Source organism: Microcaecilia unicolor, chromosome 1 (genome assembly GCF_901765095.1).
Source record: "Microcaecilia unicolor chromosome 1, aMicUni1.1, whole genome shotgun sequence".
Taxonomy (NCBI): domain Eukaryota; kingdom Metazoa; phylum Chordata; class Amphibia; order Gymnophiona; family Siphonopidae; genus Microcaecilia; species Microcaecilia unicolor.
In genome coordinates, this window is record NC_044031.1 from 508,668,966 (window position 1) to 508,696,751 (window position 27,786).

The window sequence follows — 27,786 nt, forward strand, 5'->3', positions numbered from 1 at the left end:
ATGGCCCAGATATATAGATGTAGCAAAGACAATTTGGAAGTCTTCACCACCGTTATTACACCGACAAGTGAGTACTTGTGCCTCAAGGCTCTCCAGTGCTGTCTCTTTTAGATTCTATATTTGGGTTTTTTGAAAGGGAGCATTTTTTTTCCATCAGAGCAATCTCTAAAAATGTGCCTAATGTGATGTTAAGTTTTTACAGAGGAAAATATGTTTTGCTTTAAGGCCAGAGATACTGAAAATATGGATATGTCTGTGATAAATGGGATTTTGCTCAACTAATTTATTCTTTTTATAGCATTAGACGTAATCTGCTAAGAGTGACAAAACTTAGAAAGAAAAATGTATTGTTTCTTTATTTTCAGTACAAGTCACAAAGAACTAAAATCTTTAGCAAAGAATTCTGTTTCAATTTTGCAAGGGTTTATTCGCATTGTTCATTATTTTCTCTGTCATCACCTTACTACTGTATCTTTAATTTTTGTGACACTTACCCAGCTTTCATTTTCTTTTATGATTTTTTAAGTGATGCGCTTTGAGAGGTTTTTACAATTTCTCAGTGGTATATCGACTTTGTCAGTTTTTATGCTCAGTGGTGCAGGCTGCAGGTGCAAAATGTGGTCCAATGGTTTGAACTTTGAACTATGAGCCAGGGAAAGCTCTAGGATATGAATTCAAGACTCCCCTCTGCTGCTGACTCTGTGTGACCTTGGGCAAGTCATTGTCTCACAGTCCTTCAATTTGTATAGCTGTGACTGGATAACACGAACATAGTTTCATTTCTTTAGGAAAACCTACCTGTAATCCAATCAATAGAAAAGTGCCGTAGGACCAGTGTGTTTTTTCTAGCGAAAAAGGTGCCAGTACTCAAATGCCAGGCCACCCTTCAGGGGTGGGGTGATCACTGAGGGACCCATCCCACAATAGCCAGGCCCCCTGCTACTAGTCACAGAATCTATGACAAGGCAGAATTGGTGTGTAGAGCCTGAACTCTTTCATTACAACTCTTTTTGACTGAAATGTGCTCTATAAATTCAAAGGAGTTATATATATATATATATATATATATATATATATATATATATATATCTGTAGCCCATACAGGGCTATATTTACTAAAGCGTGTTACCATGTTTGCATACCTTAACATACATTATTCACAAGGCCCATTTTATGCAATGAAACCTACTAGCAATGTCCGCTGGCAGTTTAGCGCAACCTAACACAGTAGCTCACTTTAGCAAGTCTAGCCCATAACGTTTTTATTCCATAATTGCTTTTTGAATGCTTATAATTACATATGGTTAACTGACACCCGTACATTTGGTAAATATTGATTTTGAAACATCTCTTTTTGGTTATTCTCTTCATAGTCTACGGTCGAGCCCAAAGAGGAACCCACAACATGCAGCAGACCTTGATGAGAAACGTAAGAATATTCGAGACTTCCTTTTTGTTGGTGCTCCTTGTGTTTGAAAATGGTCTAGGTATCTGTTTAGTGGACTGGAAATCCCACTTCTAGGTGGTGGGAGACCCCAGCTATATTAATACAGCATGGCCCACATTTTGTCCTGTATTTAAGGGATACTTATAACATAGTATCATAGTTGATGACAGCAGATAGCTATCCATACGGTCCATCCAGTCTGCCCAATAAGATAAACTCATAGCATAAGGTATGGTTTGATAGTTCATATGTATACCTGATCTCGATTTGTCTTTGCCATTTTCAGTTCTAAAACTTATGGAAGTTGTTATTGAAGTCCCATTCCAGCCCGTTCAAATCTGTGCAGCCACGATCAGGGCACAGATCATAGAGGTCTGCCCTGCACTGGCTTTGCTTCTCAATTACTGGTGCTGCCATCTGATCACTGCTAAGTTTCCATAGATCCATTCCTTTCTAAACAGGATTCCTTTGTGTTTACCCCACATTTTTGAATCCCATTACCGTTTTCATCTCCACCACCCTCCGACAGGAGAGAGCATTCCAGGTATCTACCACCCTCTCAGTGAAAAAAATACTTCCTGACATTATTCCTATGTCAGCCCCCTTTCAACCTCAGTTCATGTCCTCTAGTTATAGCACCTTCCCGTCTCTGGAAAAGGTTTGTTTGCAGATTAATACCTTTCAAATATTTGAACGTCTGTATCATATCACCCCCTGTGTCTCCTTTCCTCCAGGGTATACATGGCTCTCCTCATACATCATGCTACGCAAACCCCCTACCATTTTCAACGCTTACTGTAGGCGCTAACATTCACTTGTTGATTATATGCATAAATGGAGGAGTGGCTTAGTGGTTAGGGTGGTGGACTTTGGTCCTGAGGAACTGAGTTCAATTCCTACTTCAGGCACAGGCAGCTCCTTGTGACTCTGGGCAAGTCACTTAACCCTCCATTGACCCAGGTACAAATAAGTACCTGTATACAATATGTAAGCCGCATTGAGCCTGCCATAAGTGGGAAAGCACAGGGTACAAATGTAACTAAATAAATAAATAAATAAAGGCATTTACATGTGTATATGTGCACATAAGTGCACTACTACTACTAATAGCATTTATATAGCGCTATCAGACGCACGCAGCGCTGAACACTTGACATAGAGAGACAGTCCCTGCTCAACTGCTAAAATTCTGCCAAAGCGCTGGCCTGTAAATATCTGCTTCACTTTCATAGGCCTTTATCTTAGAAGGATCTTCATTTGTAAATAGCAGCATTTAAGAGTCTGGAGAGGCCCAGATGTTTAAATCAGGGGCGTAGCCAGATAGTGGATTTTGGATGGGCCTAGACAAGAAGTAGGTGGGCACCAAGTGTCCTCCCCCTGTTATCTTAAAAAAAAAATCTCAGCTGGCAGGAAAATGCTGCTCTCCACCTCAGCAGTCTACAGCAGGCATGCACTGAAATCTGAGCATGCGCAGCTTAGGAAGTTCAGACTGCTGAAGTGGAGAGCAGCATTTTTGGCCCCAACAGAGGGAGGTCTTCAGCTGGTAGAGCTTGGGATCCCCACCAGCTACTGCTAAGGGTGTGCTGCTGTTAGGTGGGCTTGAGCCCTAAGTGGGTGGGCCCTGGCCCACCCAGGCCCACCTGTGGCTACGCCACTGGTTTAAATACCATTTCAGAACAGAAAACATTCACACGTGGAGCAGCTGAGAATGGCTAGATGTTAAGAGAGCATAAGTAGGGTAGGATAGGGTGTGATTTGGGCAGACCTACAATACAGACATGCATTCCCCATTTCACATAGGAAGTCCACGTTTATATTGAAAAAAGTAGACTTTATTTATTTATTTATTTATTTGTTTGTTTGTTTGTGGCATTTGTATCCCACATTTTCCCACCTATTTGCAGGCTCAATGTGGCTTACATTTGCCGTAATGGCGATTGCCATTTCCGGACTACAAATATGCACATGGTTTTGCAATCAAGTGCGTACATACATGGTGGAAGAATGCATTGTGATCTTGCGTACATATTAGCACATGGTTTTACAATCAAGTGCGTACATACATGGTAGAAGAATACATTGTGATCTTGTGTAGGTGTCAGCATTATGTAGTTGCTCAGGTGAGGACATTAGGGTGAGAGTAATAGTGTATGGCGGTGAGGTTAGTCGGCATTTTGTGGTTGCATAGTAGTCGATATTAGATTAGAAGTGGTATTATTTGTTCATTAAGGTCATTGAGTTTGCTCGGTCGCATGATTAGGGTCGGTCCAATCTCATTCTTCATTCTTATTGTTTAGTAATTAGGATGGTTGTTTGTTGTATGCCTTCTTGAATAAATCAGTTTTCAGTAGTTTTCGAAAGATAGTTAAATCTTGCGTTGTCTTTATGGTCTTCGGAAGCATGTTCCATAGCTGCGTGCAAATGTAGGAGAAGCTGGTTGCGTAAGTGGACTTGTATTTTAATCCTTTGCATTTGGGGTAATGGAGGTTGAGGAATGCACGTGCTGATCTTTTTGCGTTCCTAGCAGGTAGGTCTATAAGGTCTGTCCTATAGGCTGGAGCATCTCCATGTATAATTTTGTATAACTTTAGAATTTACATCTCTCCTGAAGCATGTCTAAGTGCCTGCTGTAGGGAGAGCTATAAATCTCAACATCTAGGGACCACTTGATCACCATCCTCTCCCAATATCCACAGCCCCTACAATCACTTTCCCTGCCATTCAATCCTACCCCCCCCCCCGCCTACCCATACCAGAAGACAGCAGCCCCATGCCAATGCCAGCCCAACCTCTAGATGGTAGGACCCCCACATGCCACCAGTACCTTGAGTCAGCCTCCTGTCCCCCTGACAACACATCCCCAATGGCAAATACCCTGCCCCCAATGGGATCCATAATATATGTAACCCCAGAGATGGGGTCATTACTTTTTAAAAGTATTTAAGTATAAAGTAAAGGTACTGGCTTAAAAACAGTAGTGAAGTAATAGTAGAAAGTCTTATCCAAAAGACAAAAAAGTACTCAAGTAAAAGTGAAAAAGTACAGCTCTTAAAACAACTTTTTTATTACAAAGTATTCTTAACAAGTTGGACCACAGAATCTAGTAGGTTTACAAGCAATACTGTATTGTGATTATGTACCTATCAACTTATAATCTGTCTAGATCTCTGTGGGTAGAATGGAACAGAAATTTAATAAATGAAATTTAAAATGTATATTAAATACCTTTTTAACAAACTTGTTAAATTTATTTTTGAGAAGGTGGAGGAGCGAAGGAATTTTGTGTTTTACATTTTCAAATGATTGCCACTATAACATTTTTAATAGCTATATGCATAGCATTTTTGAATGTAGATTGATTTTCTTCCATCTCAACTCTTCCATCCCTGGGCCTCTCTAACCCCAGTCTGGCCTTACCTTTTATACTCCCTCTTTTCTGTACCTTTGGCTCCACCTCTCCCATCTCACTTCCTCCCTGAGCAGGACTAATGGATTTAAGGTGGCTCAGGCTATCTGGGGGGCTATCCTTAAGGGAGAGGGGCAATATTCTGTATACCCCCTTACAGCCCCCAGTTGTGGAATGCCCTCCCATCCTCTCTTCACCTGCAGCCCTCACTAGCACAGTCTAAGATCGAACTTAAGACTTTCCTATTTCAAGATGCTTTCTGCTAATTCTGCTTCTTCTCTGGCTTTCTGCCATGGGACTGGTCCTGATCACAGATGGAGTACCCCTCTCATTCTTTCCCGCCCACTATCCTATCAGATTTTGTAGTTCTACCCCCTTCCCCTCCCCTGGTGTCCTGTCCGATTTAATGTTTACCTTTGACTTCCATCTATCTAGTTTGCAAGCCGCCCTGAAGGACCCCCATAGGGCGGCATAGTAAATTATAAATAAACTTGGAAACTTGGAAGTGGAGAAATGCTAGACTGGGGAGGATGGAAGGAAGAGAAAGAGACTGGATGCAGACAGGGGAGAGATGTTGGACTAATGGAGGAAAAGAGCAATGCTAGACCATGGGGGGTGCAGGAAGAAGGGAAGATAGAGGGGAGAAGTTGGATATGAGGAAGGACAGGGACACAAAGGAGATGCTGGGCATGGAGGGAACATAGGGATAGGGACACAGAGGGAAATGCTCGATAGAGTAAGATAGGGATACAGAAGAGAGATGATGAATATAGAGGGAGGGTAGAAACAGAGAGCAGTGGCTGAACATAAAAGGAAGAGAAAGGGACACAGAAGAAAGATACTGGACCAGGATGCAGAGGAAAGACGGATAGTTAACATAAGAGAGAGAATAATTATCAAAAGGACAGGAGATCCTGGAAAAAGAGTTAAGAAGAAACAGAGAAACCAGAAAAATACTGCCCCTCCCAAATGCCAAGTCCAACCTTAAAGATAAGCTGTTCCCAATGGCAGACTCCTTGGGCAGGTTTAAAAGATACAAATGTAGGTGGAAGATAATCATCACCAACTCCACTCTACTACAAACTCCTATGGTCTAACTGCACCATCCCCCAACTGCACTTACTGCACACAAATATTTCTGAGGATGCCTTCAAAATGGAGGTACTGCAGCCCATACCATCTATTTATTGTTTAATTAATTTATACCTACTAGTGCACCTTGGCTCAGAGCTCTTTACATTGAATATATTAAGTGTTATTTGTCGAGGACAATACACATCACAAAGAGCCCTATTTTACGTAGAACATAGAGATCAGAAATGAGATGTCCAAGTCAAGGAGTGCTCATTTCCAGTGGTATTTTAGAAAAGGATCGGCCAATGCATAATCTTGTCTAAAAACCTGCAGGAGTGCATGTTTATGTGCCAGCACATGGAGCAGAAGCATTTATCTTCCACATATACACACTAAAAAAATGAACGGTACAAACTCTGCAACTTCCATGTGGAGATGTCAGCATTTACCAGTGGCATAGCCAGGAATTTTAACAAGGGGTGTGTCTTCCATGCCCCCCCCCCCCCCCCCCCCCCTCCATACCTTAAAATCATCTCTGCTCCAGTCTTTACCCGGGCAGTGGCACTCATAAGCTGCCTGCGACCTGTACCAGGACTTTCTCTCAGAACCATCCCACCCTTCACAAAACAGGAAGTTGCATCAGATGGGTCGAGATTGTTCAGAGAGGAAGTCATAGTGCAGGCCGCAGGCAGCCTATGAGTACTGATGCCCGGGCAAAGACTAGAAGTGGAAAACACAACTTCAAGAGATCAATCCGAGACACCAGGGTGAGATGCTCCAGAAAAACTTTATTAGGACCCTACACGGTCCGTGTTTCGGCTTTTAAAAAAGCCTTCATCAGGGGTCGATCAGTGGAGCATCTCACCCTGGTGTCTCGGATTGATCTCTTGAAGTTGTGTTTTCCACTTCCTTCTGTTGTTGAATTTTTGTGGAAACTGCAAACCCCATTTGTTTCTGCGGGCAAAGACTAGAGCAGAAATCATTTTAGGGCACGGGTAGGGGAGGCCTCTTAGCCGGCTCTGACAGGGGATGCATGCACAATACACACACCTTGAATAAATATGCCACTGACACTTACACATGGAAGTTATCAACATGGCGTACTGTTAAAATGGGTCATTTAACTATTAACCTGGATTATTAAGCATCTAGTTCTCATTGCATAAATTGGGACCTGTGATAAAATAGCACCACCCATCTTAATGGTAGCCCACATTGATAACTTCCCTCCCAAATGAAGAGATTATACACCTCAGCTAATCCCAGCCCACATTAGCTGGAGAGGTGAAGTTTACCATCCAAGCAATTTATGAAAACAAGAGAACATACATTAGGAGTCACGGACCAAGAAATGGATCTAGGTGTCATCGTTGATGATACGTTGAAACCTTCTGCTCAGTGTGCTGCTGCAGCTAAGAAAGCAAATAGAATGTTAGGTATTATTAGGAAAGGAATGGAAAACAAAAATGAGGATGTTATAATGCCTTTGTATCGCTCCATGGTGCAACCGCACCTCGAATATTGTGTTCAATTCTGGTCGCTGCGTCTCAAAAAAGATATAGTGGAATTAGAAAAGGTACAGAGAAGGGCGACGAAAATGATAAAGGGGATGGGACGACTTCCCTATGAGGAAAGGCTAAAGCGGCTAGGGCTCTTCAGCTTGGAGAAAAGGCGGCTGAGGGGAGATATGATAGAGGTCTATAAAATAGAGTGGAGTTGAACGGGTAGATGTGAAACATCTGTTCACACTTTCCAAAATACTAGGACTAGGGGGCATGCAATGAAGCTACAATGTAGTAAATTTAAAACGAATCGGAGAAAAGTTTTCTTCACTCAACGTGTAATTAAACTCTGGAATTCATTGCCAGAGAATGTGGTAAAGGTGGTTAGCTTAGCGGAGTTTTAAAAAGGTTTAGACAGCTTCCTAAAGGAAAAGTCCATAGACCGTTATTAAATGGACTTGGGGAAAATCCACTATTTCTGGGATAAGCAGTATAAAATGTTTTGTACATTTTTGGGATCTTGCCGGGTATCTGTGACCTGGATTGGCCACTGTTGGAAACAGGATGCTGGGATCGATGGACCTTTGGTCTTTCCCAGTATGGCAATACTTATGTACTTATGAAGTCAGCGGCGTACCTACCTTGTATGGCACATGTGGCAGAGCACCCCTCTTGGGCAGCGCTCACTCCCTCCTCCAAGCAAGGGGGTGCACGGAGCAGGCTCTGTGAGTCCCCTACCCCCTCAGACCAACTTCCTGTTCCATTGCAAGGGACCAGCAGAGCCGACAGTGCATGCCTGCTCCACACACCCCCTTGCTTCCAGCACCTGGGGAGGACCGCCCCACCGCCCAGCCCTAGGTACGCTAGCCCTTGTAGTCCCACATAAACTAAGCCTTACTATTTAGATTTAATCTTAAACAATGCAATCCTCCTAAATAACCTTGCATACCATAATGGGGCTCATTTTCTGAAAAATGACATAAAGTGGCATTTGGACATTTTTCTCCAAAAAATGTCCGAATTGCGATTTTCAAAAGTCAGATTTGAGACGTTTTTCTATGCAGAGCATCCAAATCACAAGGGAACGTGTTGTAGACAGGATTTAGGCATTCCCAAAACTTGGACATTTTTGTGCCATAATGGAACACAGCAAAAACGTCCAGAGTAAACAGTTAGATGGTTTGGTCTAGACATGTTTCAATCACATGTTTGAATGGTTGGATGATTTTAACTGTATATACAAGTGGTTCCCAAATTTGTCCTGGGGGCTCCTCATCCAGTTAGGTTTCCAGGATGTCCACAATGAACTCTCTTGCATACAAATCTCTCATATGAATATTCATTGTAGATATCCTGAAGACCTGACTGGCTAGGAAGCTCCCAAGTCAGTTTTAGGAACCACTAGGACATTTTATAGTGAACCTGTGTAGCTTTAACTACAACATGTGGATATGTTTATAAAATAATTTCAACCATAACACAGATCAACTTCACTGAAATCTGTTACAGATACTCATCCAAGCCCAACCAGTGAAGAAAAATATATTGCAAGGAGGAAAAAAGATCTCATACAACTGTGGCAATTAATTAAAAATTCTGCTGCACGCAGTTCAAAAAGTAATCATGGCTCAAAAAACCCCAAAATTGTTTTTTGTTGTTTTTTTATGTTGTTTTGTCTTGCACTATAAAAATCTTTCCATCTCATATAATATAATGTCATTCAGGCACATCCTACACACTGCCACATAACTTTAATAATGAAAAACCTTTCTTAGTGGCGCCTGTGCAGTTCACATGAAGTGTGTTATACCCCAGCTGGCTGATTTGAACTTTTGTGCGGTCCCAACGGTCCCGTTTCGCATCCGCTCGCTGGAGGGCAGACTGCCAGAAGTGGGGCAATGTCAAGTCTACCCTCCAGTTCATCTTAATAATGGTTTATTACTTTTCTTTTAGGAACACGTCCAAACCTTTTTTTTAAACCCTGCAAAGCTAAATACTTTTACCACATTCTCTAGCAACTAAGTTTAGGGTTTAATTACACATTGAATGAAGAAATATATTCTCCAATTTATTTTAAATTTACTACTTAGTAGCTTCATTGCGTGCCCCCCTAGTCCTTGTATTTTTGGAAACAGTAAACAAGCAGCTCATGTCTTTCTGATCCACTTCACTCACAGACCTCTATCATATCTCCCCTCAGCCATCTGTTCTCCAAGCTGAAGAGCCCTAACCTCTTTAGCCTTTTCTCTTAGGTAAGACATCCTATTCCCTTCATAATTTTCATCGATCTTCTCTGTATCTTTCCTATGTAAAATCTTTTTTTAATTATAATCAAGCAACATTTAAAAGAACAGTCATAATGTAATTACAACCAGTGTATTATATAAGCATATCAACATACCAAAATTATGCCCTTAATGTTTTTATCTTTAAGTAGCAGTCCTAACCACATTAGTCCCAGGACAGGAGGCCTTATTTCTTACAGCCTTCCTTCCACTAAAACAATCCACCCTCCCATCCTCTCCCAATTCCTATGCACCCTAACCCCTCCATTCCCGACACCAAACCCAAAGTCTCTACATTTTCACAGAGGATCCCAGTCAAAGTCAAACAAGAATAAAAACAACGAATTTAGGGGAAAATTGCATATATATGGCACTGAATGTTAGGAGCTACTTCTGTACTGAATTTTTGGTGTTAAAAAGCATTATAATAAATGCAAGGCACCGAAACAGGGCAAAACCAGCAGATCCATGCAAAAACACACTTACATGCCCATTTATAGAATAGCGCCTAAGTGTTTTCATGTGGATCTGTAAAGGGGGCATGAGCAGGTCAGGGCACTCCCTTAAAATGCAGTATTATAGAATTTGGGAGATCTGTGCCCAATTTGTGCACTGGGATTTACACCTGGTTTCAGTTGGTGTAACTCCTCACATCCAAGGCTGAGTATAAATCCCAGCACTACACGCTATTCTATAAAGGGTGCCGATCCCAGAATGCCATTATAGAATACTGTTTAGCATAGATTTTTTTTAGTGCAATTTATTGACTTTTCCCCTAAATACGTACATAACATATTACTAATAATAGATCTGCAAGTTAATTTTTTACTTCAATCAGCACTCTGGGATGTATACCATCCAGTCCAGGTGATTTGCTGTTCCTTAGTTTGTCTATACAATAGTATATACCATAAGTGCCTTAGCACATAACTGTAAGGGGGGTGTAGACATGGATGGAGTATGGAAGGGACATGGGCATGTCTCCAACTTACCTGTGTAACACATGGAATACAATAAGGGACCTGTTTACTACGCTGTGCTAGAGACACCCATATATTCCTATGGGTGTCTCTAGCATTAGCATGTGCTAATTTTTAGCATGCGCTAAAAAGTTAGCACGCCTCCAGTGCGGCTTAGTAAACAGGGCCCTAAGTTACATACATTGCATAGTGCACATATAGGCACACCAATTTATGCCTGCTATTTACCTGGCATAAAATGGTTGCATCAAAAGCAGACACACCAATTCAGGTTTACAATAGTTTTATATTATGGCATCTTGGTGCACAGATGCCATTATATAATTAACGCTCAGAGGGGTCCTTTTACTAAGCTATGGTAAAAGGGGACCTGCGCTAGCATCTGTGTGTGTGTGTTTTGACACGTTCTGAGGCCCCCTTTTACCTCAGTGGGTAAAAACCTGTCTCTTTTTCTGGAAAAGAAATGGCCATGTGGTAAGTGAACCACTTACCGTGCGGCCATTTCAAGCGGAAGCGCTTACCATTGAGGTGGTGGTCAGGGCTCCCACACTAACCTGGCGGTAACTGGGCAGCTTTTATGTGACGGTCAGGGCTCCCGCACTAACCCAGCGATAACTGGGCAATGTTTATGTGGCGGTCAGGGCTCCCGCACTATCCCAGCGGTAACTGGGCAGCATTTACTTGGTGGTAAGGGCTCCCGTACCAACCCGGCGGTAACTGGGCAGCTTTTACGTGGTGGTCAGGGCTCCTGCACTAACCCGGCGGTAACTGGGCAGCGTTTGGGCAGCATTTACGTGGTGGTAAGGGCTCCCGCACTAACCCAGCGGTAACTGGGCAGCATTTACGTGGTGGTAAGGGCTCCCACACTAATCCAGCGGTATCTGGGCAGCATTTACGTGGCGGTAAGGGCTCCTGTACTAACCCAGCGGTACCTGAGCAGCTTTTACGTGGCAGTAAGGGCTCCCGCACTAACCTGGTGATAACTGGGCAGCTTTTACGTGGTGGTAAGGGCTCCTGCACTAACCCGGCGGTAACTGGGCAGCGTTTACTGGTACTACAAAAATAGAAAATATTTTTATAGCACTGAAAATGGCGCATGCTAGGGCTAGTTGCAGATTGGTGGGCAGCAAATCTATTGCCGCGTGCCAACCCTTTAGTAAAAGGGCCCCCGAGTGTGGAATTGATGCATCTATCTGGAGGAGCCAAATTATAGAACTGCTCCCATAATTATTCTGGTCCACATTTGTGGAAGAGGGTCCCCTGAAAGCTAAGAGAAAAATTAATACATGAGGTTTCAGAATCAGGTAGAAAAGCTGCTGTTTGTACAAAGTTTCCTTCAGTGATGTGGAATGGATATTGGACAAGAGGATAGGAGGAGGTCAGACTGAAGTGGAAGATCAGGAGCTGAGAGTGATTGGTTTTCGGTTGAGGAAATCTGTGTGGGTTTGTTTTATTGTAAACTATTCTGATGCATTTTTATCAGAAACCACTTTGATGTGCAAGGAATAGGAAGTGTTAAATCAAGTTATTATGATAATCTTTTTTAAAAAATTAAATCCCTCATATCCAAGTAGTCCCAAAAGAGCAAGTACACTGCAGAAGACTAAAAGGGATCTTTTTGTAAGAGTGTGTTGTTCCATTTCTGTTTCTAGGGTAAAATGTTTCAATTATCATGCTCCACAATAATAATTATGAAGGCAAAGAAAAACAGCAATAATAAGCCTTTACTCAGGTATTCCCTGTACACACCGACCTTTGCCGGTGTTTATTAAGCACTCACAAGTAGATATTAATAATCTGGAATGCAATCTTTTTGATTATATAGCTGTAATATAGCTGTAATATCAACATGAATGCTTTTCAGGTGACAGAGAGTTTCATTTGGTTCAGCATTTTCCCTCTATATTTTAATTTAGTGGTTCTCTTTCGACTGAGAAAAACTCTTTATGGTTACCTCAGCAATTGTCTTTATTAAAATGACAAGATACAAACTGTAAACTATTTTTACAAAAGAAGCAAGAAAGCAATTTAGAAATTTATGACCACAAAACCAAATCTATTAGACTGATCCCGGCTTCCTGTGCCTTATTAGGGTGGATGCTTTGGATGGGTCTTTAAACATAAAATAAAATAGCTTGGGGAATTTTTTATTTTTTATTTTTTGCTTTTTAAACTTATCTTCCTACCACATTTATTCCTGTTCTTATATACAGACCAGCAAGCTGTTATAGCTCAGTGTTATTCTAAACAGCATTTAAGATCTAAGAAACAGCACTGTGCATAAGTAGTGAAAATGCTGAAAGATGTGCCAAGAAAGCATTTGCTGGTCAGCAGTGAAGCACGCAACCCGCACATTGCAGCCAAAACAATTCAATGCTTCTCTTCTCCTTAACTCCTGTAGGTGGCCACGGTGTCTGACTGCCATGCCCGCTGGACAGATGACATGTTAGAGCACCCAGCTGATCTCATTCAAGTTTTCTATAAGAACGATGAGGTGTGGCAGCTGGGATACCTGCAGAAGAGACAGCAGAGAACAGCTCCTTCCAGATGTGCTGCTGCCAAGCCTGGTCAGTCCCCAGAACTAGTTTATTATGTTGTACTGTGTTCAGAACATGCTCATTCTGGCAACTTGCTTGTTACTTGATATTTTTCCTCAGAACTTATTTCAGCGTTTTGTATTTGTTATGGAAGAGAAAGAAGATGTAGGTGTAACATAAAGGCTAATGTACCCACACCATAAATAGCAAATCTGTAAATTCTGTATACCCGTCGGTAGAAGGTGGAAGTTAGCCCATTATCCACATCCGCTGGTTCAACAGTTCCTCTCCTGCATGACATTAATGACTCTTCTCCCTTCCTACCCTAAAAATAACTGAAGCCCAGAAAGGAAGGATCCATCTGTAGAGGGTAGGAGATAGCCTGTTATCCACACCCACTGGATCAAAAGTTCCTCGGCTGCAGGAAATTAATGGTGCCAGTTGTGATTATGTTTCTAAGTTGTTGGACAACCTGTTCCGTAGCTGGGCGTGTCCTGAGGAATGGGTCAAGAACAATTGTCCTAGATAGTTGTATTCCACGTGCCAAACTTATTATGTATTTTCCTCTTTTTTTATTTTATTTCCTGTATGTATTGTGGCTTTAACTTGTTGTTCCCCATTTGGCATATCTTGGTGAGCTAGTGAATAAAAGTCTAACTTAATAAATAAATAATAGTTAATGGGCAAAGAAGGCAAAGGCCCAAATGTTTCTGGACCTGACCTTAAATAAAAGCCATCTGAAGAGTCAAGATTATATGAACAATTTCTCTTCATTCCTTGGGAGTGTACTCTAAATAAGGCATTGCTTTCACTGGTAGACATGAATCGTTTGTTGACGCTTTCCAAAAATACTAGGATTAAGTGGCCTGCAATGAAGCTACAAAGTAGTAAATTTAAAATGAATTGGAGAAAATATTTCTTCACTCAGCATGTAATTAAACTCTGGAATTTGTTGCCAGGGAATGTAGTAAAAGCAGTTAGCTTAGTGGGGTTTAAAAATGATTTGGATGGCTTCCTAAAGGAAAAGTCCATAGACCATTATTAAAATGGACTTGGGGAAAATCCACTGCTTATTTCTACGATAAGCAGCATAAAATGTATTGTACTGTTTTGGGATCTTGCCAGGTACTTGTAAACTGCAATGGCCACTGTTGGAAACAGGATGTTGGGCTTGATAGACTTTCGGTCCGTCCCAGTATGGCAATACTTATGTACTTATGACACAATATATCACAAACATGGTCAAAAACAACAAGATTAAACTTCACGCTTTAAAAAAAAATAAGATCTAAATTTCAAAACATTTTTATTGAATATTTTTAATAATATCAACAATAAGTAATAATACATTACAACAACCGTCAAAGTGACGGTTAATGGTTGAAACAGTCAAAGTAGAAACAATATCAAGTAACAGTTAGAAACCATGCAGTAGCTATAATGGAGAATTACAAGTGATTAATAAAAAGGTAAACAAATATGAATGAAATATGAAGGCACCCTTATAAATGTGTAAACTAGTTAGTGTTGAGAATCACAAAAAGAGTGGAGGAGTGGCCTAGTGGTTAGGGTGGTGGACTTTGGTCCTGAGGAACTGAGTTCAATTCCCACTTCAGGCACAGGCAGCTCCTTGTGACTCTGGGCAAGTCACTTAACCCTCCATTGCCCCATGTACAAATAAGTACCTGTATACAATATGTAAGCCGCATTGAACCTGCCATGAGTGGGAAAGCGCAGGGTACAAATGTAACAAAAAAAAAAAGGTTATAAAAATGGAACAAAGGAGCTTCAATGGAAATGGGAGAAGGTAGAAATAGGTACCCATATCTTTTCTACAGTGGTAAATCTAGTAGTATATTCGGCTACTTTATATTCGTGTAACCTTGGTCTCACCATACAGTTCCGGACAAAGCTAGCTCTTCAGCTCAGCACCAGAAAGCAGGGTCACTCCAAGCATTTTATTTTTTTCTACTGAGTTGGGCGCAGGCCAGGACTAGATTTACTCCAGTAGGCTGTAGGGTTTTAAGCCGCACTTTTATATTACTTTTCTTTATTAGTTCGGGAGCAAATAAACTTTACTTTCACTCCAAAGAATTTTCCACACCAGGTTTTAGGAAACAAACATAAACATTACTTGAATGCTGCAACACGCAGTTTATCCAAACTTCACATTCTCTGGTAACAGTTCTCTCAATATCAAGCAGTTCAATTTGTATCCAACAGTTTATTTGCAGAAAAAGGGGTATAAGTGCCAGTCCAAGACTTTTGTTGAAAAGTCTCTTATCAATCCTAGGGTATTTACATATTTACAGCTCCACCAGTCTAATGCCCATCCATTTGGGCAGAATAATCCAAGGATGTGCTTGCAGCACTTTTGCAGCAAGCTGTTCCACTGAGTTTTATCCAGCTACCGGACTCACTCAGGATCAGACCTCCCTGTCTGTCCTTTTTCCAAAGGAGCACTTCTTTAAGCTGCAGCCTCTGGTACTGAACAGACTCTTTCCTGTTCTACTCCCGGGGTGGGTTAACCCTTCTACCCACCTGGGGTACTCCTCACACTCCACAGTTAATGCTTTAGTTGACAAAAACCTCATCTTAATTCAGCCTTAGGTTATGGGGCCTATCCAGGACCAGTGGAGTTCCTAGCCTGGATGGCACCCGGGGCAGATCGCCAATGCGCCCCCCCCCCCCCCAGGTGCAGCGCGTCCCCCCACCTGCGAAATGACCCCTTCACCCCCCCCCCCCCGGCAAAATGACACCCCCCCGGGTGCACGCTGCTGGGGGGGGGTGCCGCGGCGCACACCTGTGGGCTCCAACTTTGCTAACTTCGCTCGTTCGCTGCAGCTCCCTCTGCCCTGGAACAGGAAGTAACCTGTTCCGGGGCAGAGGGAGCTGCAGCGAACGAGCGAAGTTAGCGAAGTCAGAGCCCACAGGCGTGCGCTGCGGCACCCCCCCCCCCCCCAGTGGCATGCACCCGGGGTGGACCGCCCCCACCACCACCACCCCCCTTGGTACGCCACTGTCCAGGACACCCCCTCTCATCACAGGTCCTGGTGGGGTTGAAAGCAGCCAAAGACCATGTGCTCTGCACAACAGCTTTTATTAACTCCAAACTCCACCCCTATATGACATCTCCTATCCATCTAAACCCACAAATATTTCCCACAGGAACTCTCCCATAAACACTCCCGTTGAGGCTGGGCTTCTCACTTTCCTTTTCTAACTAGTTCCCTCCCTCCCTTCCCAGTAACTCTGGAGAGGTCTCTCATTAGTTTTAGCAATCCCCAATATATTGGGGTATTACATTTGTCTACCAGAAGATGTTATTTAACATAGAGGAAGGAATATTTTCAATTATGTAAGATCATTTGAATGGCTATAAGTTTCTGGAAGCACCAATGAACAAAATATGATTATGTCATTGGTAAGAGGAGAAGTAATTGGAAATATAGGGGCCCTTTTACTAAGCCGCTAAGCATCTACGTGTGCCCAACACATGCCAAAATGGAGTTACTGCCCGGCTACCATGTGGCTCTTGTGGTAATTTAATTTATGGCATGCATCCAATACGTGCATCTGAAAAATAATTGCTATTTTTGGACGCGCACCAAGTGCCATTTGACACACATAGGTCATTACTGCCTGGTACTGCATGAGGCTTTACCGTTAGGTCAATGGCTGGTGGTAAAGTCTCAGACCCAAAATGGAGGCGCAGCAATTTTCATTTTGCCGCACATCCATTTTAAAAGCCATTTTTTTGCAGGAGCGCTGAAAAAATGATTCTGCGCACACCCAAAACAAGCGCCTACACTACTGCATGCCATTTTTCAGCGCACCTTAGTAAAAGGCCCCATAGAGCCTACTATCCCATACAGAGGACCAGAAATTTTGAATACAAGTGAAGCATATGCATCAAATCACCTACATGAATATTGCAGTGTCAGCATAGGTAACTGTAATTTACTGGGAGTCCAGATTGACTTGTGGAAAAGAAAATAAAGATATTGCATTAGATTGGTAGAAGCAGTGGGGTGTAAAATATTTGTGAAAAATATAGACCAGCCATTGTCATCACCATTCCATGTGTTCTCATTTGACTATGTAGTTTTGATACATTATTTGAGCGTATATTTTTTGGCTCTCAACATACTGTAAAATAGAGAGGTAGAATGACTTTGGGTCATTAAGAGCCATAATGAAGAATAGCAGCCACATGATGTAGAAAAAAAATCTGGAAAAGATACCCCACCATCAGTTTTGGCAGCTTTTAAAGTTCTCAGGTTGATGTAAGCATGTTTATTTTGACAGAGGTAATTGATAAGTTTTTTCTCAATATTTTTGTAAAAAGAAAGAAGAGCCAGTTGAAACATGCTTAAATATAGTTAACCATGGGCATAATAGATATTTTAATGGCTTTGATGTGTCCCCACCAAGAGAGAGCCATTGGTGATCATCAGTTGACAATTTGCAATTTTATCAATTGTCAACATAATAGTATTATGATTAATAGAGATTAGATGGTCTCTATCTATGTGATGTAGAACACCTAAATATTTCAGTTGTGAGGGTGATCAATTTAAATTGGATAAATCAATATCTGATTGTGAAGTGACGTTATTCAGAGGCACGACTTCAGATTTATCCCAACTGATATGGCAACTTGCAAATATCAAAACTGAGAGACTAATTTTAAAATCATGGAAATTGAAGTGGTTGGTTTTGAGAGGAAGATTAGAAGATCATCAGCATAAACAAGACTTTTAAATTGTGTATTGCCAGAAGATAAGCCATATATATTGGAAGAAGATCTAATGGCAATAAGCAAAGTTTCTAAAGGAATATTAAAAAGGTAGAGGGGAAAAGGGGCAGCTTTGTCTAGTACCCCTATATAACCATATAGGATTAGAGAAAGTATCATTAATTTTTAACCTTGAAGAAGGAATAGTATAGAGAATGTGTACGCATTGAATAAAATCATTATTACAGCCAAACCATTTGAGAGCATTAAATAAGTATGATCATTCAACCATGTTGAATGCCTTTTCGGCATCTAATGAGACGACAATAGCAGTTTGGTTATAATGATGAGCCAGGTCAATAATAGGATGAACGTTGCTTGCATTATCACCAGAGTAATGGCCTTCCATAAAGTCCACCTGGTCTGGATGAATAGGGTGGCCTAAAACTTTTTTGAGACAGGATGAGAGAACTGTAGCAAGGATTTTGCAGTCCAAATTCTGAAGGGAAATGGGTCTGCAATTGGATACTTTTGTATGGTCTCTTCCTGGTTTGGGGAGGACAGATATCTAAGCTTCTATGAATCTTCCTTGAACTTCCAGATGAGATTTCAGGTAGGCAAATAAATTACATAGTATAGAAGACAGCGATGAGCTGAAGATCTTAAACAATTTAGCCGGGTATTCATCTGGGCTGGGAGCTTTGTGGACAGTGAGGGATTTGATAACCAATTTGATCTCATCTTTATTTATGGATGCACCAAGCATTGTATTTTGAGATTCTGATAGAGTTGGATGTGGTAAATATTATAGAAATAAGTATGCAGAGTTAGAGGGACCATGTACTGTTGAAGGTATAGGTAGAACGTTTCACATTCTTTTGCAATTGAGGACTATCACGTAGAGAAATGCCACTGTCATTTATAACATTGGAAGTTCAAGTTCTTTGTTTGCAATTAGCCAAGTATCTGGCAAGGCTATGACCAGCTTTATTGACCAAAGCATATTGACCAGATTATTATATTATTATATCACTAGTAAAAAAAAGGCCCGTTTCTGCCTGAAATGAAATGGGCGCTAGCAAGGGTTCCCCCCTCCCTCCGTTGCTATCTCCCTCTCTGTCCTCCAAGTCCCACGCCCTCCTTTCGTCCCCTCCGAGTTCGAGGCTATCCTCCCTCTCCTCTCCCGCTCCCCTGTAACTCACCACTTTGTGGAACGACGACCGTGATTGTGGCGGGGCCATTTGTGGAGCGGTGGTTGGAGGGTAGCTGGCACGTTTTTAGTTGGTGATCACTATGGGGTTCGTCGGTTGAAGCCATCTATCTCTGGCCATGTCTCCGCCCTCGATGTCATAACGTTTTACGTGAGGGCGGGGCTAGCAGACATGGGCCAAGAGAGATGGCTTCGGTTGGCCACGTCCTCGTCCGCTTTTGTTTGTTAGGCAGTCTGCAGCGATTCGTTGGAAGGGGAGGAGTAGGACTCCTCCCCGTTCGTTCATTTTCGTTGTTTTGTAATTGTTCCGCCCTCGACGTCATCACGTCTGACGCGAGGGCAGGGCATGGAGACATGGTGAGTGTTGTGGCTTCACCACCATTAACTTATGAACCGGTGTCTGAGTGGCTGCAGTGACGTCAGTGTCTTCAGAACGTTGAGGGTGAGTTTTATTATAGTAGATGTTGAGCTATGTGGCTACATAGTTTGTTGTATTCATATTTAAGTTTCAATAAATCCGATGGAAAAGTACATTGACCAGAGAGAATATGTTCACAGTCCAGTTTGGAAATTTCTGTTTCAAGGGTAATAAGACGGGCGTGATCTTGTTTTTTTGTACCATAACTTATAGCTACAGTAAGTATTTTGTCTCTGAGACATGATTTGAAAGCTTCCCATAAGTATTAAAGAATGTGATAGATGATGTGTTGGTATGGAAAAATCTGCTATGAAGGAATTTATTTTATCCACAAAAATTGGGTCAGATAAAATGGAGGTATTAATTCTCCAGTAAAGAGAAGTTTCAGGACACTGAGATAATAGGCTTTATAAGTCAAATATGGAATCTTGAACTGGAAATGGAAAGGGATGGTGAGCCAGTGTAAGTGAATGAACAGAGGGGTGACATCTATTTTCACAGTCCTTTCCTTAGTCCCTTTTGTTCAGGACTGTTTTTTAGTCGACAGGGTCTGGCCAGCATTCAGTTGTCTCAATTCCCCCTCCCATTTCTTCATCTAACCCCTTTCTACCTTGTTATTTTCTTTAATTTCTCCTATCCTATTGGAAATTGGCATTCTTTTCCTATCTGTTGTTTAAATACCTCAGTGGTGTCATTATACAGGAGGTGAGCCTTTTTTCAAATGAAGGAAAACTCTGGAATGAGGGGTCATATGATGAAGTTAAGAGGAAATAGACTTAGGAGGAATCTAAGAAAATACTCTTTCACGGAAAGGGTGGTGGACGTGTGGAATGGCCTCCTGGTGGTGGATGTGGAGACGAGGACTGTGTCAGAATTTAAGAAAGCATGGGACAGCCACGTGGGATCCCTTAGGAAAGGAAGAGTTAGTGGTTACTGAGGATCAGCAGACTGGATGGTCCATTTGGCCCTTATCTGCCGTCACATTTCTATGTTATTGTACACCGCTTTGATTTATTTATTTATTGCATTTGTATCCCACATTTTCCCACCTCTTTGTAGGCTCAATGTGGCTTACAATACATCATGAATAGTGGAAATATATAAGAAAATAGACATTTAGTATTACAGAAGGATCTTGGTTAACATTATAATGATAAAACATGATAGTAGAACAACAAGCAGATATTATAAGGCAATTCTGGATGTATGTGGAGGAGTGGTGTATGTTCACATTTATTGATCTTTGTGGTATACCTTGTTAAAGAGATGGGTCTTCAGTAGTTTGCGGAAGTTAGTTAATTCATGAATCGTTTTTAAGTTGCGCTGCAGCGCGTTCCAGAATTGTGTGCTCAGGTATGAAAAGGTTGACGCATGCGTTAGTTTGTATTTTAGACCTTTACAGTTGGGGAAGTGAAGATTAAGGAATGTGCGGGATGATTTTTTAGCATTCCTGGGTGGTAAGTCTATCAGGTCTGAAATGTGGGCTGGGGCATCTCCGTGAATGATTTTGTGAACTAGGGAGCATATTTTGAACGTGATGCGTTCTTTAAGTGGGAGCCAGTGTAGCTTTTCTCGTAGCGGCTTAGCACTTTCATATTTTGTTTTACCGTATATGATTTGTTGTGAAAGGCGGTATATCACGTCTAAAAATAAACATAAACACATAGGAGTTTAGCTGTAGTATTGTGAAGGGTTTGAAAGCACTTTAGTAAATAACCAGGGATAGCCACATAGATAGCATTGCACTAATTGAATCAAGGTATCAGGAGAGCATGAATAAATGTCAGCAACTTGAGTCAAGATCATGTGGGAATCCTTTTTCTCTGGTATTTTTAATACTAAAGAAAACAGAAAACACTTTGGACTCAATATTCAGACTGTGAATGTTAGCCCAGCTAACTCCCGCAGTTGGTGCTGAGCCCAGATATTTATTTATTTATTAAGATTTATTTACAGTCTTTTTGAAAGAACTCACTCAAGGCGGTGTACAGTAACAATAAATCAAACATAAGCAATTGACAATTACAGCAGTAAAAATATTCAAATACAAAGTATGATATTCAATGCCAGGCCATTTCCGGTGACTGGTGTTGAATATTTTTGGCCGGTTCAAACTAACTGGCCAAGCCGATAGTCAGCACTGGCTGGTTAAGTTGAACCAGCCAAAGATTGGCCTGGTATTGCACTGAAAATCGGCAGTTAACCGGTTATATCTCGCAATATAATTGACTATCCAGTTGCCATGAATTTTCAGCAGGTCATGGCTGACCATTTCCAGCTGTAAATTCACGGATAGCCAGTCATGTGGCATTTAATTAGCCAGGTGCTGATCCTGGCCGGTTAAATGCTTTTGAATATTGGGGGGGGGAGGGGGTTTCCTTTACCACATATTATCTCTGATGATGCACTGCTACATTTGTGAAGAATATCTGAGATTATAATCTGTTTCACTCAGGGCCAGTGCTTCCATTAGTCAAACAAGGCAGTCACCTAGAGCAGTGAGATTTGGGTAGGTGACAAAAATAATGAGCAGCCCAGGCAATACTACTACTACTACTTAACATTTCTAGAGCGCTACTAGGGTTACGCAGATCAAATTCCTTCTTCCAATCAGCAGAGCAGTGGGATTGAACAGGCAAGCCAGCAGTTAAACATGACGGAAGCATGCTGCCTCAGCACATGTGCACGCTGAAGGCTGCCACATCTACGCCCACTCTGACGCACACTTCCTGTTATGAAGTAGGTGGGAGCACAGCAGCCTGCAGTGCATTGCATGTGCTGAAGTCCTGCGCTTCCTCGTTGTTTAGCTGCTGCCTTGTCTGCTCATTCCCCGCTTTTACATCCACAGCAGCATTGAGACAGAGGCCAGGGATGGGGGAGGAGAAAGGAGAGATGCTGGACTATCAGGTAGGGGAGACATAAGATGCTGAACTATGGAAGAGATGCTGGACTATCAGGGGGAAAAGAAAGGGAAGAGAGAGGGGGGGGATTGCAATATGTGGTGGTGGGTGGTGGAAGATGTTGGACTATGGGGGAGAATGGGAGCAGTGAGATGCTGGATTGCAGGGGAGGGGCACGAGATTAAAGGTTCACCTGGGATGCTTAATATCTTTGTACAGGCCCTATTATTACTTCAATACAGTCCTTAGTGGCAATGACAGAGCTACAGTTTATCAGTACAGCTGCTGAGGCAAGTTGCTCAATTGCACACCTGCTGTAGAAGAAAATCAAAAATTTCAGCTCTGTGTTACAACAGATATCAGTATCACTGTTCTTTATTGCACTAGATATTTCCAAACGAAAGGATTCACAGCCCAGCAGTGACAGGGCAAATGGAAGACCAGCAGCAACAACGGTAAGTGTGCTGCATGATCTGCTTTAGACTACTTCTGCACAGATTTTAATGCTGCTTTTCTGCTCTGCATCTCATTCGCAGACTTTTATGTACATCCTTGAGTGGAGTTTGCTCAGTGTTTCTGCTTTTTCAAAGCTAAGCTATTACAAGTTTATGCAAGTGGAGTGTGAGGTCAACTCCAGTCCTCAGTCCATCAGATTTTAATTGCCAAGAAAACAGGAGTCGGGTCTGAAGTAGAGAAATGGCCGTGACTTTATTAGATGACTTATGGAGGAGTCTAAAGGGTGCTCAAAGCTTGTAAGTCCTAACCTGTCCAAAGGAAATGTCGTCCAGGTGTTCAAATCCATTCCTCTCTGGCAGGGCCACCGAGGGGGGTGGGCAGGGAAGGCAAAATTCCCCGGGCCTGGCCTCCAAGGGGGGCCAGGGCCTGATGCCAGTAAGCTTCTTCCTACCTGCCTGCTTCTGGGTCTGTCCTCTCCTGCTCCTGCTTGCTGCCCAGGACCCGGATGATTGCATTAGGGCAATATCGCATTAATGCAATCATCTGGGTTCCGACTCCTGGCATGGACAAGAGCAGGAGAGGACAGACCTTTGGAGCAGGCAGGCAGGAAGAGGCTTGCTGGCACCAGGCGCGAGTGGAGGGGGGGCTGCACACAGCGGTGCGGTTCTGCCCCAGGTCTGGCTGTGTCTCTCAGTGGCCCTGCTCTCTGGAACCCAAGGCCAGCTGCATATAGCAAAGGCACCCAGTGGAATCTATTCTGGGGCCAAATGTCTGTAGCGAACTTAAACATGGTCAAAGACTCTAAATATATGGAGCTGAGCCTTATCAAGCATAAATCTGACCTGGGCCTCCAGACCAACTCCAGGCCATTCAAATAATTTTTAAACAGTCCAGGGCACCAGCTATAGCAACAGACTGTGAGCCTTCAAGCTCCTCCCCCATTCCCAAGCCCAAGCTTAAGTGCCTCACTATGACAGAAATAGATGTATGTACAAGTTGCAAATTCAATAAATGAGAGAATATATTCAACAAAAAACAATATGTCATGAACTTTAACTTTGAAATATACTGGTCCCATTAATTCACAAAGATAAAATGGAGGGTGGACAGGAAGCAGCAATAAGCAGTCAAACGGGGATAGTTGCCTACCTCACCACGAATGAATCCCAAATGGCCAGCAAATCCTAAGGGATGTTCATGCCATCCATGTGCTTGCAAGGACAGGACTGTGTAGTCTGCTGGGAAGAACCTGGAAATGGATGCATGGCAATGCCTGACAGTGCTACGTAACCAGACTGAGCACAGACACCTTGTGGAACACATCCATCAGCTGGTCACGTCTCCTCCTGGCACAAAGGTGAACTGGGGTACCAGAAAATAGAGGGTCACTCTGTTGCCACTGATGCATGAAGGTACAGCACCAGCCAATTACAGCAAGAGAAGGAGAGTAGCTAAATCAGGCACTATAGTTTAATCACCATGATCAAGATGTATAGGTATATTAGCTAGAGTCCACCTAGGCCCATCAAACACTACCCTCTTTCGCTCAAAATTAGAATATTGAGAAGACATTTTTGAGCAGGCTTAAAAACTGTTCCAGCTCCTTAAACATTCTGTTACAGATACTGGAATTTTATCTCTGCCATCAATGCAATACTAAATGTAATAACAATATGCCTGATTTTGGCATAGGCCAGGGCATCTAGGTAGAAAAACTACAGAAAGCTTTCTGAAAACACATATAAGGACAGTGAGAAGTACATGAGTTAAGTGCCAATTTTACAATCTGTGTATGTACAAACGTTTTTACATTTTGAAACTCCACAGTGGTAAGCTCAATGACACCTTTAATCACTTTTGCAAACATCAAGTCCAAACGAGCAGTTAGCGGACACAGCTGCCGTGGAGCAGTTGTAAATGATATACAAATGTTTCTAAAATAAGAGGTTTCTAAAATAATTCTTTATACATATTAAAAAAGCCAACCAAGCCTTCTAAAATGACTTCCAATTTGTCTATCCTGGGAAAAGAGTTAGTGCATCCTGTCTGCTAGTAACCTTGACCAAGCTGGTTACTCTTCCTCTGTTACAGGTAACAAAACTGTCATTGTTCCTCCTCTCGTATTCTCAATGCAAACTTTTATGCAGTCTGAGAACATGAGCATTGTCTTTGTGCCATGCACCCCAAACGGGTGCATATATATCCCTGAAATAGCACATTACAAAAAAACACCAGGAGCCCTTCTGGCTGAAAGTCACAAAAGATGTAAAACCAAATGAAAGTGTGTCACTGTTACTTTTTTTTCTATTTTCAGAACGTTAAACCACAATTTGCAGTTATCTTGCTTTTTCTTTGCTGTAAATACATCACTACTTTGCACGGTTGACCACTCTTGGGGTAATTTCTGTTTCCTGTGATTTAGGCTCAGTGGACCATGAACGTAGCAGCACCACCAGCACCAGCACACCACGCTTTCAACCAAGAGTGAGTTCACCTCGCTTTGTTTAGTTTCAACCCAATAGCGGACAGCTGCATTTGGCTGCTACAATACACTCTCTGTACAAGACGTGTGTCGCTTTCCGAGTGCCAGCAGGATTAGAGACAGCAGATGACCCCTTCTGGGTCAGGGGTCATCTGAACACAACAAAACAGCAATAAGTGCAAATTACCTCATCTAACACAATAAACTTCAACTTTCTATAGGAAAAGTGTAATTAATTTCCAAAGCAATTGCCCGAAATGTTATTTTATTGATAGTATTCCATTAGTACATGTACTTTGAAACTCAAAATCCATTTAAAGTGTTTGACATTTGTCAATTTACTTACTGAGCAAACATGACTGCTTTATTTTTAAGCGATCTGAGGTTTAGCAGTGGGACTCTGCCAATTACAGTGCTGTGTTGCAGTTTTAAAAAATGCTGAGATATTAGTGGTGTTAGATATGAATTATTCTTTAGTCATTTTATTTATTGCATTTGTATCCCACTTTTTCCCACCTATTTGCAGGCTCAATGTGGCTTACGTGGTACTGATTCCGGTATGAACAGATACAAGGTGATATTGTGGTAGAGTAAGGTTTATGTGTGATATACACATTGGGGGCTCATAGAGAGGAAGAGTTAAGTATGTCCATTACGTGCTTTTGTTTCGTTGTGCTGCAGGTATTCAGGCTTTTATGTTGGGTCAGTGGGGTATGCCTTTTTGAACAGGTTTGTTTTTAGTGATTTCCAGAAATTTAGGTGGTCATACGTTGTTTTTATGGCTTTTGGCAGTGTGTTCCATAGTTGTGTGCTTAAATAGGAGACGCTGGATGCATACGTTGAATTGTATTTGAGTCCTTTGCAATTTGGGTAGTGGAGATTTAGGTATGTTCGTGTTGATCTTGTGTTTCTGGTTGGCAGGTTTATTATTTAAAGACCCACTTCATAAAAATAGAAAATTGATTGTTAATATTTCTGTTATGAAACCTGCTCAGTAAGGGCCAGATTCAATAAATAGCATTTAAAATGTAGGCAGGTTGGATAACGCACGTAGTGCTATTCTATAAACCGCGTCTACAGTAAGACATGGTTTATAGAATAGCGCATAGACTGAGGGAACATGCGTACATTTAGGCAGAGGGATAATCTATATGCATGAGCTGAGCTGGCACTATTAGGACCTTGTGGGAACGATCCTTTAGACAGCCCGTGGTGGCTAAACATGGTCATGTCAGACGCTGCGTCCCCGGTCTCACAATGCTCTGCTACAAGATGAGTATAAGCTTAATACATAATTAATATAAGAAAGTAGGTAACATTAAGGGAGACAACTGTATGTGCAGTGGAAAAAATATTGAGAAGTTTATATTCCTAATTTCTAAAACCACTTGAGAACCGATGACGAGGTGGGTGCAAGCAATTCTTGCAACAGTGTAAAATCACTGGCAAGGTGCACCGCTAAGGTTTTCAGTTTTAGGTGGAATTCTATTGTGGGAGAAGAAATGGCGAGGCTATCCATTCAGATCTCCCACTTAAAATCTGAGGTGCAGTGATATAGTGTTATTACAGTTAGGTGCAGCCATTTACGCTACTGAAAACCTGGTGTAAATACCTGTGCCTAAATGTATGCACGTTCCCCCAAATTCTTTAACAACACGTAAATTTGATTGATGACCCTCACAACCCTATACCCCTCCCATGGCCACGTCCTCTTTTCAGCGATAGAATATGCCTACAAAGAAGTGCATGTAAATTCCAATTATTCCCAATTAGTGATAATTGGTTGTCAGCCAATTATCATCACTAATTAGCTTGTTACTCAATTGAGAAACGTGTAAATTGGCTGCATGCACAATGTAACGTTCACTACTTACTGCACCTTATATAGAATCCAGCCCTAAATGTACAAATTGATGCCTCTGTATCTTTCTAATCCCTTTGACGACAACCATAATATCAGCAAACAAAACCCAGCCCCAAGGAGGACCTCAAACCCTATATCTAACTTTGAACCCACGAAGCATGAACCACAGATCTGTTCATTCATTTCTGAGACTTCTGTGGTCTTTGTTGACTCCCTCCTTTGTTACGAAAAATTGGCAAATTAATTTTATGGTCACCTAGAAAAAAGCAATGATGTGGGTGTTATTTTGTTTTCTAGACAAAGAACAGAGCAGAAAGTTGCAAATACTGAAGAAGAAAGCAGTTGGACTCCCGCAACAGAAGCCTCCATTCCTCTGACAGGCGGTGCCCCCTGTGGCATGCCAACTATACTGCGGAGAATCTGGATGAAACCCAAGGGGAAGGCAGAGTGTATTGGAGCATCCAATGGCGCTTTTGAGGCAGACTGA

At 42.0% G+C, this 27,786-nt stretch overlaps 1 protein-coding gene across 1 annotated transcript; it reads left to right on the plus strand.

Annotated features, from left to right (window-relative positions):
• VXN (vexin) lies at positions 1–27,786 on the plus strand. Its single transcript, XM_030189611.1, has 6 exons — positions 1–67; positions 1,374–1,429; positions 13,096–13,261; positions 22,885–22,952; positions 25,376–25,437; positions 27,597–27,786. Exons 1-6 carry the CDS (start codon positions 1–3, stop codon positions 27,784–27,786), a joined length of 609 nt encoding a protein of 202 aa, XP_030045471.1.